General features: G+C 43.4%; 1 protein-coding gene across 4 annotated transcripts in view; it reads right to left on the bottom strand.

Moving 5' to 3' along the window:
- The window catches only part of Tmem237 (transmembrane protein 237), a 29,223-nt gene that overhangs the window by 2,612 nt on the left and 10,107 nt on the right, over nt 1-16,504 (bottom strand). For all 4 annotated transcript variants that reach the window (XM_013113655.3, XM_013113654.3, XM_005070658.4 and 1 more), the window contains 7 exons: nt 13,208-13,325; nt 12,312-12,469; nt 10,182-10,305; nt 9,728-9,919; nt 8,603-8,676; nt 7,717-7,807; nt 6,517-6,638 (listed from right to left, as the gene is read on the bottom strand). In XM_013113655.3, coding sequence (XP_012969109.1) covers nt 6,517-6,638; nt 7,717-7,807; nt 8,603-8,676; nt 9,728-9,919; nt 10,182-10,305; nt 12,312-12,469; nt 13,208-13,325 — 879 coding nt within the window. The remainder of the gene's footprint in view (nt 1-6,516; nt 6,639-7,716; nt 7,808-8,602; nt 8,677-9,727; nt 9,920-10,181; nt 10,306-12,311; nt 12,470-13,207; nt 13,326-16,504) is intronic.

Genomic DNA, 16,504 nt, shown 5'->3' with positions numbered 1-16,504 from the left:
CCAAGAAACAAGCGGGCGTAGCAATCCTAATACCTAACAAATTAGACTTCAAATTAAAATCAATCAAAAGAGATGAAGAAGGGCACTTCATATTCATCAAAGGAAAAATACATCAAGACGAAGTCTCGATTTTAAACATCTACGCCCCAAATACAAAGGCACCTACATTCGTGAAAGAAACATTACTAAAGCTCAAAATGCACATAAAATCTCACACACTAATAGTAGGAGACTTCAACACTCCGCTCTCACCGTTAGACAGGACCTCCAGACAGAAACTTAACAAAGAAACAAAAGAATTAATAGAAGTTATGACCCAACTGGGTTTAACAGACATCTAGAACACTCCACCCAAATACAAAGGGATATACCTTTTTCTCGGCACCACATGGAACCTTCTCTAAAATTGACCACATAATAGGAAACATAGCAAATCTCCACAGATACAAAAAAATTGGAATAACCCCCTGCATCTTATCAGACCACCATGCATTAACATTAGAATTCAACAATAACACAAATCGCAGAAACCCTACAAACTCATGGAGATTGAACAATGCACAATTGCACCATCCCTGGGTAAAGGAACAAATAAAAAAAGAAATTAAAGACTTCCTCGATTTCAATGAGAATGAAGACACAACATACACAAACTTATGGGACACTTTGAAAGCAGTGCTGAGAGGAAAGTTTATAACACTAAGTGCCCACATGAAAAAACTGGAGAACAGTCATACTAGAGAATTAATAGCACAGCTGAATGTTCTAGAACAAAAAGAAGCAAACTCCCCAGGAGGAGCAGACGCCAGGAAATAATCAAATTGAGGGCTGAAATCAATCAAGTAGAAACCAGGAAAACACTGAGAAGAATCAATGAAACAAAGAGTTGGTTCTTTGAGAAAATCAACAAAATAGACAAACCTCTGTCCAAACTAACCAAAAGACAGAGAGAGAACATGCTAATTAACAAAATCAGGGATGAAAAAGGGGACATAACAACGGACTCTGAGGAAATCAAGAGAATCATCAGGGCATACTTTGAAAATCTGTACTCCACAAAATTTGAAAATTTAAAGGAAATGGACAATTTCCTGGATAGATATCACTTGCCAAAACTAAATCAAGAACAGATAAATAATCTAAACAGACCTATAACCCCTAATGAAATAGAAGCAGTCATCAAAAGTCTCCCAAACAAAAAAGCCCAGGCCCAGATGGCTTCAGTACAGAATTCTACCAGAAATTCAAAGAAGAGCTCATTCCAATACTCGTCAAAGTATTCCACACAATAGAAGCAGGAGGCTCACTGCCAAACTCTTTCTACGAGGCTACAATTACCTTGATACCCAAGCCACACAAAGACACAACTAAGAAAGAGGACTATAGACCAATTTCCCTCATGAACATTGATGCAAAAATACTCAATAAAATACTTGCAAACCGGATTCAAGAACACATCAGAAAAATCATCCACCATGATCAAGTAGGCTTCATTCCAGGAATGCAGGGATGGTTCAACATTAGAAAATCTATCAATGTAATCCACCATATTAACAATCTGCGAAAGAAAAACCACATGATCATCTCACTAGATGCTGAAAAAGCCTTTGACAAAATCCAGCACCCCTTCATGATAAAGGTCCTAGAGAGATCAGGGATAACAGGAACGTACCTGAATATAATAAAAGCAATATACAGTAAACCAACAGCTAACATCAAACTAAATGGAGAGAAACTCAAAGCAATTCCTCTAAAATCAGGAACAAGACAAGGCTGTCCACTCTCTCCATATCTCTTCAATATTGTACTTGAAGTTCTAGCTACAGCAATAAGACAACAAAAGGAGATAAAGGGGATACAAATAGGAAAAGAAGAAGTCAAACTTTCACTATTTGCAGATGATATGATAGTTTACATAAGTGACCCAAAAAACTCCGCAAGGTTACTCCTAGAGCTGATAAACACCTTCAGCAATGTGGCAGGATACAAGGTAAACTCAAAAAAATCAGTGGCCCTATTATATACAGATGATGAAGTGACTGAGAAAGAAATCAGAGAAACATCACCTTTTACAATAGCCAAAAACAGCATCAAATATCTGGGGATAATGTTAACCAAGGAAGTGAAAGACCTGTATATCAAGAACTTTGTGTCTTTGAAGAAAGAAATCAAAGAAGATACCAGAAAATGGAAAGATCTCCCATGCTCTTGGATTGGTAGGATCAACATAATAAAAATGGCAATCTTGCCAAAAGCAGTCTATAGATTCAATGCAATCCCTATCAAAATTCCATCACAATTCTTCAAGGACCTGGAAAGAACATTAATCAACTTTATATGGAAAAACAAAAGGCCCAGGATAGCCAAAACATCCCTATACAATAAAGGAACTTCAGGAGGCATCACCATACCTGACTTCAAGCTCTATTATAGAGCTATAGTCCTGAAAACAGCTTGGTATTGGCACAAAAATAGGCAGGTAGACCAATGGAACCGAATCGAAAGCCCTAATTTTAACCCACACACCTATGAACACCTGATTTTTGACAAAGAAGCTAAAACTGTACAGTGGAAAAAAGAAAGCATCTTCAACAAATGGTGCTGGCATAACTGGGTACTGGTATGCAGAAGACTGCAGATAGATCCAGGTTTATCGCCTTGTACAAAACTTAAGTCCAAATGGATCAAAGATCTCAACATACATCCAGCCACACTGAAACTTTTAGAAGAGAAAGTGGGAGATACTCTTCAACGAGTTGGTACAGGAGACCACTTCCTAAACATAACACCAGTGGCACAGGCACTGAGATCGACAATTAACAAATGGGACCTTCTGAAACTAAAAAGCTTCTGTAAGGCAAAGGACACAGTCAAAAAGACAAAAAGGCAGGCCACAGAATGGGAAAAGATATTCACTAACCCTACATCTGACAGAGATCTAATCTCCAAAATTTACAAAGAACTCAAGAAACAAGTCTCCAAAACACCAAAGGATCCACTTGAAAGGTGGGGTACAGAGCTAAATAGAGAATTCTCAGTAGAGGAGGCTAAAATGGCCAAGAGACACTTAAGAAAGTGCTCAACATCCTTAGCCATCAGGGAAATGCAAATCAAAACAACTCTGAGATACCATCTTACTCCTGTCAGAATGGCTAGAATCAAAAACACCGAAGACAATTTATGCTGGAGAGGATGTGGAGAGAGAGGAACACTCCTCCACTGCTGGTGGGAGTGCCGACTCATACAGCCTCTTTGGAAATCAGTATGGAGATTCCTCAGGAAAATGGGAATTAATCTACCACAAGAGGCAGCAATTCCACTCTTAGGCATTTATCCAAATGAGGCAGGTTCATACAACAAGGGCATCTGCTCCACTATGTTCATAGCAGCATTGTTTGTAATAGCCAGAACCTGGAAGCAACCTAGATGCCCCTCAACTGAAGAGTGGATAGAGAAAATGTGGTACATTTGCACAATGGAGTATTACTCAGCAGAAAAAAACAATGGAATCTTGAAATTCACAGGGAAATGGATAGCACTGGAAGAAACCATCCTGAGTGAGGTAACCCAGTCGCAAAAAGACAAACATGGTATGTACTCACTCATATATGGATTTTAGATATGGATCAGGATAGTGCCAGTCTGCACTTCCACAGATAGAGAGTCTGGGAAACAGGAAAGAACCTAAAAGATATGCATATATACATAGTACCCAAGAGAAGAGGATGGAGACAAGATCCTCTGAATGGATGGGGAACACGGCGAGGGGTGGGGAGGAGTGGGACCTGGGAAGAATAGAGGGGGTAAAGAGGAAGGGAGTTGGTCATGGGGGAACAGGAAGTTGAGGGGGTGGGGGTAGAATAGGGGGAAGAGGGAATCATAGGATCGAAGACAGATCAGGCACCAGAGTGACCTCGAGTGATCTAATGGGATAACATCAATTGGCAAGCTAAGCAATAGTGGAGGGACCACCTCGAATGCCCATTCCTGATAATGAACTTGATGTCTATAACCATCCGGGAGCCTTCATCCTGTGACTGATGGAAGCAGAGGCAAACACACAACTAATCACTGAACTGAACCCAAGGAACCCAGTGACAGAGAGAGAGGAGTGATGAGCAAATTGGCAAAGAATGGGCTGGCAAAACCAGCAGAGACAGCTGATCTGAACAGGGGAGTGCTCTTGGACCCCAGACCGACAGTGGGGAGGCCAGCATGGGACTGATCTGGACCCCCCAAATGTGAGTGTCAGTGAGAAGGCCTGGGCAACCTATGGGGCCCTGAGCTGTGGATCAGTGTCTATCCCTGGTATACAAACTGTCTTCATGTGCCTATAGCACAAAGAGAGAAGCTCTCTCAGCCTGGACTCTTAGGGGAGTGCCTTGACCCTACCAAGAGTAAAATGACAGACTCTAGATATCCCCTATGTGGAAGGATTTGGCAATAGGGTGGGAGGGAGGGGGGAAGGGGAGTGCGGGAAGAGGGGAGGGAGAGGGAACTGGGATTGACATGTAAAACAAGCTATTTAAAATTAAAATAAAAAAATGGTAAAAAAAAATCTAAATGCAAAGCTGGTAGCAAGTGTACATATTTTATATTTTTAAAAGTTCAAATTTTAAATTCATCATAAACCTCTTAAAAATAAAATACTCATAATAAAGACAATGCAACACATCTTACCAAGAAAATCAAGTCACCTAGGAAGCCTAGGATCATTAAAAAGCTAAGAGTTTAAATCCTATCAGGTAATTTAAAATGCAAGGGATTCAAAACTAACAATGAGTATCTACTAAAATACCTTGAATATGCTATCCCATTGCATCTCCAAAAGACCCAATAAGCTAGGTATTACCCTCATTTTGTATTCGCTTTTTAAATTTGCCATCCTTAAAAGACAACAGGTTTCTGAAGTTGTTGCCATGCATCATACACATTGCAACTGAGACTCAACATGGACAAACCAGGCAGATGTAGGGTCAGTCCCAGCAACACCAGAGTGATGTTAGTTGACATTTTCAAAGTCAAACCATTGTTTCACGTAAAAACATTTTTTTTTTTTTTGGTTTTACGAGACAGGGTTTCTCTGTATTGTTTTGGAGGCTGTCGGTCCAGCCTGGCCTCGAACTCACGGAGATCTGCCTGCCTCTGCCTCCTGAGTGCTGGGATTAAAGGCGTGCACTACCACCGCCCGGCAAAACATTATTTATTATTAAAATGCCAAGAAATATAGAAAGAAATTAAACTTGTGAATACAGAAAATGAAAGTCCTCTGACATAAACCATTAGATTAAAAAAAAATCTTTGAATGACCAAAAAACACAACTCGTGAGAACAAAAAGCAAAATACATAAAGTGTAATGTTTTTGCATATGAATGTGCGTATTGTATACATGTTCATATGCGTGGGTGCACATGTAGAAGCTGGAGGCTGAGGTCAGTTGTCTTCCTCTATTGCTCTCCACATTATTTTTTGAGGCGGGGTCTCTCACTGGAGCTCATCAGTTTGGCTAGGCTGCCTGGCCATGAGTTTAGGGATTCACCTGCCTCGTCCCTCTCCATGCTGGGATTGTAGGTCTACAACACTGTGCCTGGCTGTTACACAGGTACTGGAGGCCTAAATTCAGCTCACCACGTTTGCATAACAAGTACTTTGCCGACTGGCCAGCTACTCAGCCCCAAAGCCCAAGACAGCAAACTGAATAAAGCAGCAAGATATTTAGTGGGACAACAGGAGAATTACAACACACAAAAGTACATTCATAAATGAAACACACGGAAATTATATTCTGGTTTGGTATAATCTGGTTCCCATGTACATATGGCAACACTAGCTGGGCTTAACAGGCTGATTACTTACACACATATACACACATTTACATCTATAAATGTAACAAAAATAATTTTTGAAAGAAAGGTCATGAATTTGGAAGGAGGGACATGAGAGGAGTTAGAGGGAGAGGGAAGAGTGGAAATGACATAACTACCGTGCTAATGTGTGAATGGATGAAAATAGGGAAGCCTTGTCGAGGAAGTATAGTGTACAGTAAAATACTCAGTGTTCCTAGAGCTTTTGAGATGAGCTAGCCCTCTGATAATGGGAGCTTTCCTTTGCCTGCTCTGAAAAGAGCATTGGGTCTGGAGATTCGTGACTTCACCGGGCACTGCCCACTGAAGGTAAAACAGAATGAAACAAGATTCACTTCCTGTGTGACAGGGGACACACTGACAAAGCATGATTTCACCAAGAGAAGACGACCGAGCATAATGAAAGCAGAGCGTTAGCAACGTCCTAACATTCCAAGAAGGCACACCACACCGTCCGGATGTGCAGAAGGCTAAGGACCTTCATTCAGTGTTTCCAGGCTCCAACTCTCTAGGCCTTCCTCCCTGTTTCTTCTGCCATTCTGAGACCTTGGTATTTTCATTGCCCTTCTAATATTTTATTTTAAATGTGTTTGTCACTAAAGTGTTACTGGAGAGAAATTTCAGAATGCATATATCTTTTTATTTTAATACCTTCACTAAGATCCACAGATGGCCTGTAAGACAAAAAGAGCCAGGATAAACCAACGAGAAGGGCCACCACCAGATTCACAATGATCCATGGCTGGAGAAAGCGCTCCTCAATTTCTGCTGCCCTGGAGAAGAGAAATGCTCGTTAGAAATACCTTCATTTTTGCTTACGTGTCCAAATGTAAAAAGTAGTCCTCTTCTAGAGAAGTACCAAGTATGAAATGAAGTATGAGTCTCCCAAAACAAACCACTACAGAAGAAATCTCAGCACATATCTGCAGAGTTTAAAGCCGGCTTGAACTCTACACAGATCTCTAGATTAGTATAAATGAAAAGTTAGTCTTGCCCTCAAGAGTCCTGACAATTTCCCCTACAACATCATGGCAATATTCTTCAACTGACCATCTTCTCTTTCTCTTAGCTCACTCCTATTCACTCTCTCAAAGCAGACTGGAATTCCAGCCACCCTGTCACCCCAGCAGCTAGCACTCACTGTAAATGCCGGTTCCCCATATTCTCTTCCTAGCACTGCTTACTCAGTTCCTGGCCTCTGTTCCAGCCACCCTCGCCACCACTGCGCCTGGTCTTATGGCTCCACCTGGGGCAAAGGCATGGAGCACCTCCAATACACCACATGACGACCTGAAGAGTTACAACATATTTTGAAAAGAAGATAGTTCATTTAAAAATCCAGATAAGCCGGCAGTGGTGGCACACACCTTTAATCCCAGCACTTAGGAGGCAGAGGCAGGCGGATCTCTGTGAGTTTGAGGCCAGCCTGGTCTACAGAGGGAGTGTCAGGATAGGCTCCAAAGCTACAGAGAAACCCTGTCTCATCCCCTACCCCCAAAAAAATCCAGGTATAAGCTGGGAGTGGTGGCTCTGCCTGTAATCACAGCACTTAGGAGGTATAGGCAGTATGGCAGTATGATCAGAAGTTCAAAGCCAGCCTCAGCTAAATAAGGAGTTTGAAGTTAGCCTGGGCTACTTGAAACTACATGTCAAGAAAAACAAAAGTAAGTCTATAAAAAGGGTCATTATCTATTAACCACCAAAACAGGTATTTTCTTCTCCTGGTTTATTATAAACAGAAATGTGGCCTGGTTGTGATCCATGGGTAATGATACTCGGAGAAGTATCATTAGCACCACCCCCACGTCTGCTGTTAACATGACAACTGCTAATATCCCTGTGAATTCTTACCAGAGGCTCCCATTAACAGAAGGTGTGTAAAGATGGATCCTGTCACTTGTCATCTGCTGACTCAGAGACAGTATTAGAGCAGCAAAGTACACTGAGAAGAAAAAAAAGGTCAAATTACTAATAATTTTATCTTGTGTGTACTTTGGTGAATGACTGTACAAAAGAAACGTCACTTCAGTAGGCAGCCTTTTATTACTTGGCATGGATATGGTAGAGGATAACAAATGAGTACTGCTTTATCATTAGAGCTGGCAAGAAGCAACCTAGAAACCCAGAAGATCTTCTAAGAATTTAAATGACTTGCTCAAGTTCCTCAAACTAGCTTTAATACAACTCTTGTAACCTAGAACAAAGTGTATTGTAGACTGCCAGAAATACATAAATGGTACTTATTACCAAAAGGCCAGCTGTGTCTGCCTAATGCCACATGGAAAATACAAACGCCAAATAAGTAATAAAGACCAACCCATTTAACTTGTTATTTCTGGTGTGAGGCATTCACACGAGGACCTCACTATCAATTCAACTTCTGAAAGTCATTTAGATGATCCTCTGCTGAAAACACTTGTAAGCCGGGCACTACAGTGCATGCTTGCAAATCCCAGCACTCAAGGGAGAGCCCAGAGGATGAGGAGTTCAAGGCTATCCTCAACCACACAGGAAGTCCAAGGCCAGCCTGAGCTATGTAAGAGAGCTTGTTTTAAAAATAAAAAAAAAATACTTCTAGCAAAGTTACTCCTACCATGTTTTAAATTACAATTTCACTGACTTATAAATAATGAGTTAAACAGAGAAATAATGTTAAACTTCTGTAAAATTTTTTCTTGATTCAAAACAATAATGTAACTCCTCATTTATAACTGTTATCAAGTAAACTATTACTTACAAAAAGAAGCTAAAGCTGTTGGCTCCAGGGCCAGAAAGTTCCGGATGGCTACTGAGGTCTTAGCAAAGTCAGCCCTGGAATGGAAAGTGAGAGCTTTCTGTCACTGTGCCGCTGTGACCTCTTCCTTCACTAGTTTTCCCTCTCTAGTCTACCGGCACCAGGTTCACGGTCGCCTACCAGTCTCTATGCAGCTAAAGATTAAACTTAAACAGGAAAGAGTACCACCTTATTTATAAAGACCTCATCAAATATCCAACAAGAAGACTGGTTAGTATTAAGACATCGTGAAGAAACAAATTAGCCCTAACCTGCAAAAATCATTAGCTCCCTTCTCTCCCGGTAGACTATCAAACTACAGTGCTAGTTAGGTTTTGTCAACCTACACAAGCTGGAGTCATCCGGGAAGAGGGAACCTCAACTGAGAAAACGCATTCATAGGACTGGCCTAGAGGCAAGTCTAGGGGGCATTTCCCTGATTGAGAATTGATGTGGGAGGGCCCAGCTCACCATGGGCGATGCCATCCCTGTGGCAGGTGGTACTGGGTTGTATAAAAAATCAGGCTGAATAAGTCATGGAGCATAAACCAGTAAGCCACACCCTCCATGGTCTCTGCATCAGTTCCTGCCCTGTCAAGTTCCTGCTGTGGAGTTCCCTGATGAGGAACAGTAAAGAGTGAAGTAAAATAAATCCTTGCCTCCCCAAGTTGTTCTTGTCGGTGTCTTATCACAGAAACAGAGAAGCAAACTACGACAAAAAGTAGGTGGGAACTTTTTTTGGTGATTTTATTTCATTTTGTTTAGTTTGTGTGGGCAGGTAGGTACATGTGTGCATACACACACACACACACACACACACACACACACACGATGCACATGTGGAGGTAGGGACAACTACCGCTGAGTGGTAAGCGTCTAACCCTAGTACTCATGAGGGTAACATCATTTGGAAACAGGATCTAAACAGATACAGTGAAGCTAGGAGGCCACGCTAATCTAACGACTGGTTTTAAAATGATTACGTTAATATCGATCGTTCCACTTTAAAAACTCATAGTTAGTGACACATTTGCTCGCCATTTCTTCCTGAAGAAAAGTGAGGAAGACCTACAGTCACAATAGCCTTACCTGTCAAAGGCTGAAACAGTACTTAGAGCCAAAAGCAGGTAGAGGAGGCTCTGGAACGGGTATGCCAAGGGCTTGTACTGCTGCAGAAGGTTGGAGAGGTCAGACAGCTCATCTCCTGCGAGAACATAGATCACAACAACGTTCCACACAGCACAGCCAGCCAAGAAGCCGTGAGAAAACAGACCAATCATCCTGCACAGAAAAGGATTTAATTATAAATAATCACTAAAATAGAAAGCTAAAGCATTTTTAAAATCTCTTCACATGAAATAAAATTCTACATACTATGAAAAGAACAAGTGGAATGTCTATAAAAATAAATCCATAAATCTATATACTGTTGTAAATTGTCTATTTTGTTTAAAGTATGGGGCAGTCAAGACTTTTTTCTTTTGTTTTGAATGACCAAATCCAATTAACACATGCTTAATGAACATCAACAAAAGGTGGCCACCTGAAAGCTCGGTTCACTGACAGCGCCACATCCTGGGTGGTCCAGGACGGCTTCATGTCCATCGACACATCTATGTTTTCTGTGGTCTTTATCAATTCCGAACGATCTGCTGCGTGAAATCTCCCTGGAGTGCAGAGCAGAAAAACACAATTACCAGTGACTAGCAAGAAAGAAGCCATTCTGCATGAAAGAGCCTCAGCCCAGCACAACAGTGCACGCCTGTTACTACTGGCAGCAGGTTCAGGAGTTCTAGGTCACTGGGCTACAAGAGAAATCTGTCTCAAGAACAACCAAGGGCTGGAGAGATGGCTCGGCGGTTAAGAGTGTTCTTTGGCGGGTGTGTGTGTGGGGGGAGGTGCTCAGGTCCCAACTGCAGCTCCCTTCTAGAGGGACCTGGCACCTGTGGCCTCCACACACACACACATAACCACGCACAGAGTCATACACAACCACATATAATTAATTGAAATAAAATAAATCTTAAAAGAAAAAAACCCCTGAAGATGGCTATTGAGGTAAAGATGCTGCCTGGAATCAAGCCTGATGACCTAAGCTCCCTTTACCCACATGAAGGCAGGACAGGCCTGACTCCACAAAGTTGTCCTCTGACCTAACACCCATGTCATTCATATACACCACACAAACACACATGCTTAAAAAATTAAAAGGGGTGAAACTAACATTGAATTTTTGCTGTTTTCTTTCTTAATCTAAAAATTCTCCTTGATTGCAAGTTTTTTTTCCCTTTTCTTTCACTTTTGGCAGTGTAGACATACAATTTCTTCATTTTTAAAAAAATGCAATGCCAATAAGCTTTCTTCTCAACCCAAAGCTAATGTTAAAATAACAATTTTAGGTGTCAATGGTATTTAGTGAAATACAACAATAAACTTTCAACTCAGAATTAAATTTAAAAGCCGTTAGCATGGCAGTCTATAGATGTAATTTAGAGACTTTAGGAATATTAAAATTAAAATGTTGGGGACTAGAGAGATGGCTCAGTGGTTAAGAGCTCTTCCTGCTCTTACAGAGGACCTGGGTTCAGTTCCCAGGGCTCACAATCCCCTGTAGCTCCAGTTCCAAGGATGAGATGCCCTCTTCTTGCCCTTGGTAGGTACAAGACACACACATGGTACACATTGGCAAAACACTCGTACACATAAATTTAAAAAAATTATAGGTTTCCAACAATAGATAACTAATTTTTAAAAATTAAAATGTTTACTCTACCAAGGCAAGCTCTTATTTGAAAAACTCTTTAAAATTCTTGGGGAAAGATGTTGGAGTGTGCAGCAGTTTTCTGTATTGGCGGGAAAGATGTGGGATATTGTAGGGTGGGATTTCATTCAGTTCTCCTGAGATTCAGGAGTGGAACTTCACACTTGCACTGGTTAGGACAGTTCTTCTTTAGATGCAACAATGCAGACCTCAGGAAGCAGACAGGATTCCATCTCAGTTACCCTCACAAAACCCGCTGCTCAAATATCTTGAAGGAAGAAAGAATAACTCATTTTCTCAAAAAAAAAAATCTACTGGATAGCCAACAGAACCACTTGTGCCTTTTATGATCAGTTTCTCAAATAGGGAAGTTTTACACTAAAGGAAACCAGAGGGGATGGCCCAGTTGGTAAAATGCTTGGCCTGCAAACACAAAGATCTGCCTTTGATCCCACGAGTCTACCTGAAATGCTAGGCATGGAGGCCATGTATGGGGTCCCAGCATTCAGAAGCAGAGACAAGGCAATCACTAGGGCTTGCTGGGCAGCTAGGCTAGTCTGGTGGGCTCCAGCCCAATTAGAGCTCCTGTCTCACAGGCGGTAACACCTGACTTGGGCGAGGGGAAGCTGAAATTGTAATATATTGTATAGGGGGAAAAATCTATTTTCAATAAAAATAAATAAAATCCAGCTGGAAAAAATAGTGTAATAACAATTTTTTATGTCAATTTTTGTTTATATTTTTTTATTTCCTTCATTCAGGTCATCAGAACTATATTTTTGGTTGTCAGCCTAGCCTTTAACAGCTGAGCCTTCTCTCTAGCCCTGGGTCATTAGAACTACAATTACCAGGTAAAAGATATCTTTCTATAATATTTAGAGCAATTGTATTCCAAAACAAGGAATTACTTACGGCTTTTTTCCACAAATACTTTGCTGACAGGCTGGCTAATTCCAGTGGGTGCTGTGAACCTGGAGTGCTGTTCTAGGATACGCTGCTCATCTGCAATTATGTCTTCATCTTCTACTCCTAGCTCATTAGCATACTGTAGCTCTGCTGGCTGGGTTTTCCTGAAATTGGAAAAAATATTTTAAAAAAATAGATCATTCCTGAATTTTTAAAGATCCATGTAAGAAATTACCCATGGACATAATGGAAAGAGTACTGAACTTAGTGTAAAAACGTGCTGTTTACTCAGATTTGTTATGAGCTAGTACATGCTTCAAAGTGCCCACATTTCTGTGCACCCCAGTTTTCTCAAAATGGTCACTGACTGGACCAGACTGCTCCTGACTTAAAAATCATAAAACTCTAAATGTAACTGATTACTGTTTGTAGAGTCATTTTTAAGTACAAACATCAACATATATAACTTCCAGGGTATTTTTTTAAAGTATGCTCTGGTATTTTATATAAGACTTAACTTCCTATATTAAAACACAACAGTTATGCTTATCACAAAATAGTTCAAATTCCATTAACATGAAAAACCAAATCATAGTAGCTTATCTTTAATGGTTAATCCTTTTCTCATCTTTTGTAACTTACATGAAACTATTTTTGTTTTATGCTTTTTTAGAGATGACTCTTTAGCTATTTCCATACACTATTCTTTTCTTTCTTTTTTTTTTAGTGTTCTATTCTTTTCAGATTTCTCATATATTGGTTTAACATGTATTTCTATAATACCACTTATTCCAACACATACAAACACAGTGTCTTGCCCAGTGAGGAGCTACTCTTTGGGATCAAAAGCAAACAGCAGTGCTCCCTCCTGGGGACAGCTAGAAGGATGAGTAAACTATTACTTTGCTTTCCTCCGTGGTTTTGGTATAACCCCCTCTGCAGGCGGCTCCACATCGACGCCATTTTCATTGCGTAGGAAAGATGGACTAGACGGCTTTTCAGTGAAGGAAGTCTCCAACTCTGAAAATGAGATGTGTCACATGATTACAAGGTAAAAATAAAACAACACACGGTCTCCTGACTTTTGTGAGACTGGAGAACTTTAAGACTTTCAGTTGGACCAATTCTTTTCTGCTACAGGCAGTGCTGGTGTTGGAGATGGAGTCTCACTGTGTAGCCCCAGCTGCCCTGAAACTTAATGTGCAGACCAGGTTAATCTCAAACTCAGAGAGCTGCTGTTTAAGGTATGTCTCAACATAGTCAGCTAGGATTTGATTTCTTAATTTTTTTTCCATACTGATTGACATTAAAACTCGGAATTATAGTATAGAAGTGTAAAATTTTCTAAATAAAAAAATTGGCCAGGTGTGGTGACGCATGCTTTTAATCTTAGCACTCAGAAAGCACAGACAGGTCAATCTCTGTGAATTTGAGACCAGCCTGGACTACATGGAAAACTGCGGGCTGGTCAGGGTTAGATAGTGAGACCCTGTCTGAAACAAAACACTAATGCCCAGGTTTGGAGGACCCCCTTCCCCAGATTTGGCCACTTGCTGGCAGGACTCATGGGACTCAGAAATTATTACAGTTACAGATCATTATAGCAAAGACCAAATGCAAAATCAGCAAAAGGATAAAGCAAACAGACCAGATTCAGGTGAAACAGGCTCAGTGCCCCACAGTCCTCCATCAGTGGAGTCACACCCCAGCTCAGTCACAGTCCTCCATCCGTGGAGTCACACCCCAGCCTCAATGCTCCACAGTCCTCCATCAGTGGAGTCACACCCCAGCTCAGTGCTCACAGTCCTCCATCCGTGGAGTCACACTCCAGCTCAGTGCTCACAGTCCTCCATCAGTGGAGTCACACCCCAGCTCAGTACTCCACAGTCCTCCATCCGTGGAGTCGCACCCCAGCTTAGTCACAGTCCTCCATCCGTGGAGTCACACTCCAGCTCAGTGCTCACACTCCTCCATCAGTGGAGTGACACCCCAGCTCAGTGCTCCACAGTCCTCCATCCGTGGAGTCACACCCCAGCTCAGTCACAGTCCTCCATCAGTGGAGTCACATCCCAGCTCAGTGCTCACAGTCCTCCATCCGTGGAGTCACACCCCAGCTCAGTCACAGTCCTCCATCCGTGGAGTCACACCCCAGCTCAGTCACAGTCCTCCATCAGTGGAGTCACACCCCAGCTCAGTCACAGTCCTCCATCCGTGGAGTCGCACCCCAGCTTAGTCACAGTCCTCCATCCGTGGAGTCACACTCCAGCTCAGTGCTCACAGTCCTCCATCCGTGGAGTCACACTCCAGCTCAGTGCTCCACAGTCCTCCATCAGTGGAGTCACACCCCAGCTCAGTGCTCACAGTCCTCCATCCGTGGAGTCACACCCCAGCTCAGTCACAGTCCTCCATCCGTGGAGTCACACCCCAGCTCAGTCACAGTCCTCCATCAGTGGAGTCACACCCCAGCTCAGTCACAGTCCTCCATCAGTGGAGTCACACCCCAGCTCAGTGCTCCACAGTCCTCCATCAGTGGAGTCACACCCCAGCTCATTCACAGTCCTCCATCCGTGGAGTCGCACCCCAGCTTAGTCACAGTCCTCCATCCGTGGAGTCACACTCCAGCTCAGTGCTCCACAGTCCTCCATCCGTGGAGTCACACTCCAGCTCAGTGCTCCACAGTCCTCCATCAGTGGAGTCACAACCCAGCTCAGTCACAGTCCTCCATCCGTGGAGTCACACCCCAGCTCAGTGCTCACAGTCCTCCATCAGTGGAGTCACACCCCAGCTCAGTGCTCACAGTCCTCCATCCGTGGAGTCACACCCCAGCTCAGTGCTCACAGTCCTCCATCCGTGGAGTCACACCCCAGCTCAGTCACAGTCCTCCATCAGTGGAGTCACACCCCAGCTCAGTGCCCCACAGTCCTCCATCAGTGGAGTCACACCCCAGCTCAGTCACAGTCCTCCATCCGTGGAATCACACCCCAGCTCAGTGCTCCACAGTCCTCCATCAGTGGAGTCACACCCCAGCTCAGTCACAGTCCTCCATCCGTGGAGTCACACCCCAGCTCAGTGCTCACAGTCCTCCATCAGTGGAGTCACACTCCAGCTCAGTCACAGTCCTCCATCAGTGGAGTCACACCCCAGCTCAGTCACAGTCCTCCATCCGTGGAGTCACACCCCAGCTCAGTCACAGTCCTCCATCCGTGGAGTCACACCCCAGCTCAGTCACAGTCCTCCATCCGTGGAGTCACACCCCAGCTCAGTGCTCCACAGTCCTCCATCAGTGGAGTCACACCCCAGCTCAGTCACAGTCCTCCATCCGTGGAGTCACACCCCAGCTCAGTCACAGTCCTCCATCCGTGGAGTCACACCCCAGCTCAGTCACAGTCCTCCATCCGTGGAGTCACACCCCAGCTCAGTGCTCCACAGTCCTCCATCCGTGGAGTCACACCCCAGCTCAGTCACAGTCCTCCATCCGTGGAGTCACACCCCAGCTCAGTCACAGTCCTCCATCAGTGGAGTCACACCCCAGCTCAGTGCTCCACAGTCCTCCATCAGTGGAGTCACACCCCAGCTCAGTCACAGTCCTCCATCCGTGGAGTCACACCCCAGCTCAGTGCTCACAGTCCTCCATCAGTGGAGTCACACCCCAGCTCAGTCACAGTCCTCCATCCGTGGAGTCACACCCCAGCTCAGTCACAGTCCTCCATCTGTGGAGTCACACCCCAGCTCAGTCACAGTCCTCCATCCGTGGAGTCACACCCCAGCTCAGTCACAGTCCTCCATCCGTGGAGTGACACCCCAGCTCAGTCACAGTCCTCCATCCGTGGAGTCACACCCCAGCTCAGTCACAGTCCTCCATCAGTGGAGTCACACCCCAGCTCAGTCACAGTCCTCCATCCGTGGAGTCACACCCCAGCTCAGTCACAGTCCTCCATCCGTGGAGTCACACCCCAGCTCAGTGCTCCACAGTCCTCCATCCGTGGAGTCACACCCCAGCTCAGTCACAGTCCTCTATCAGTGGAGTCAAACAGGGTGCCTGTCATTCCAGCAACAACTTATGACAACACAGGAGATGCAGTTTCTCTAAGGAAGAGTTTCTTAGAGACCTAACACCCAGGGTTTTACTGACAGCTAACACATAAACTTACACTTGCCAAATTCCAAATTATAGCCTAGGCTAGAAATACAACACAGGC

The sequence above is a fragment of the Mesocricetus auratus genome, unplaced genomic scaffold (genome assembly GCF_017639785.1).
Source record: "Mesocricetus auratus isolate SY011 unplaced genomic scaffold, BCM_Maur_2.0 Super-Scaffold_100010, whole genome shotgun sequence".
Taxonomy (NCBI): Eukaryota; Metazoa; Chordata; class Mammalia; order Rodentia; family Cricetidae; genus Mesocricetus; species Mesocricetus auratus.
This window is presented reverse-complemented; position numbering and strand designations above follow the sequence as displayed.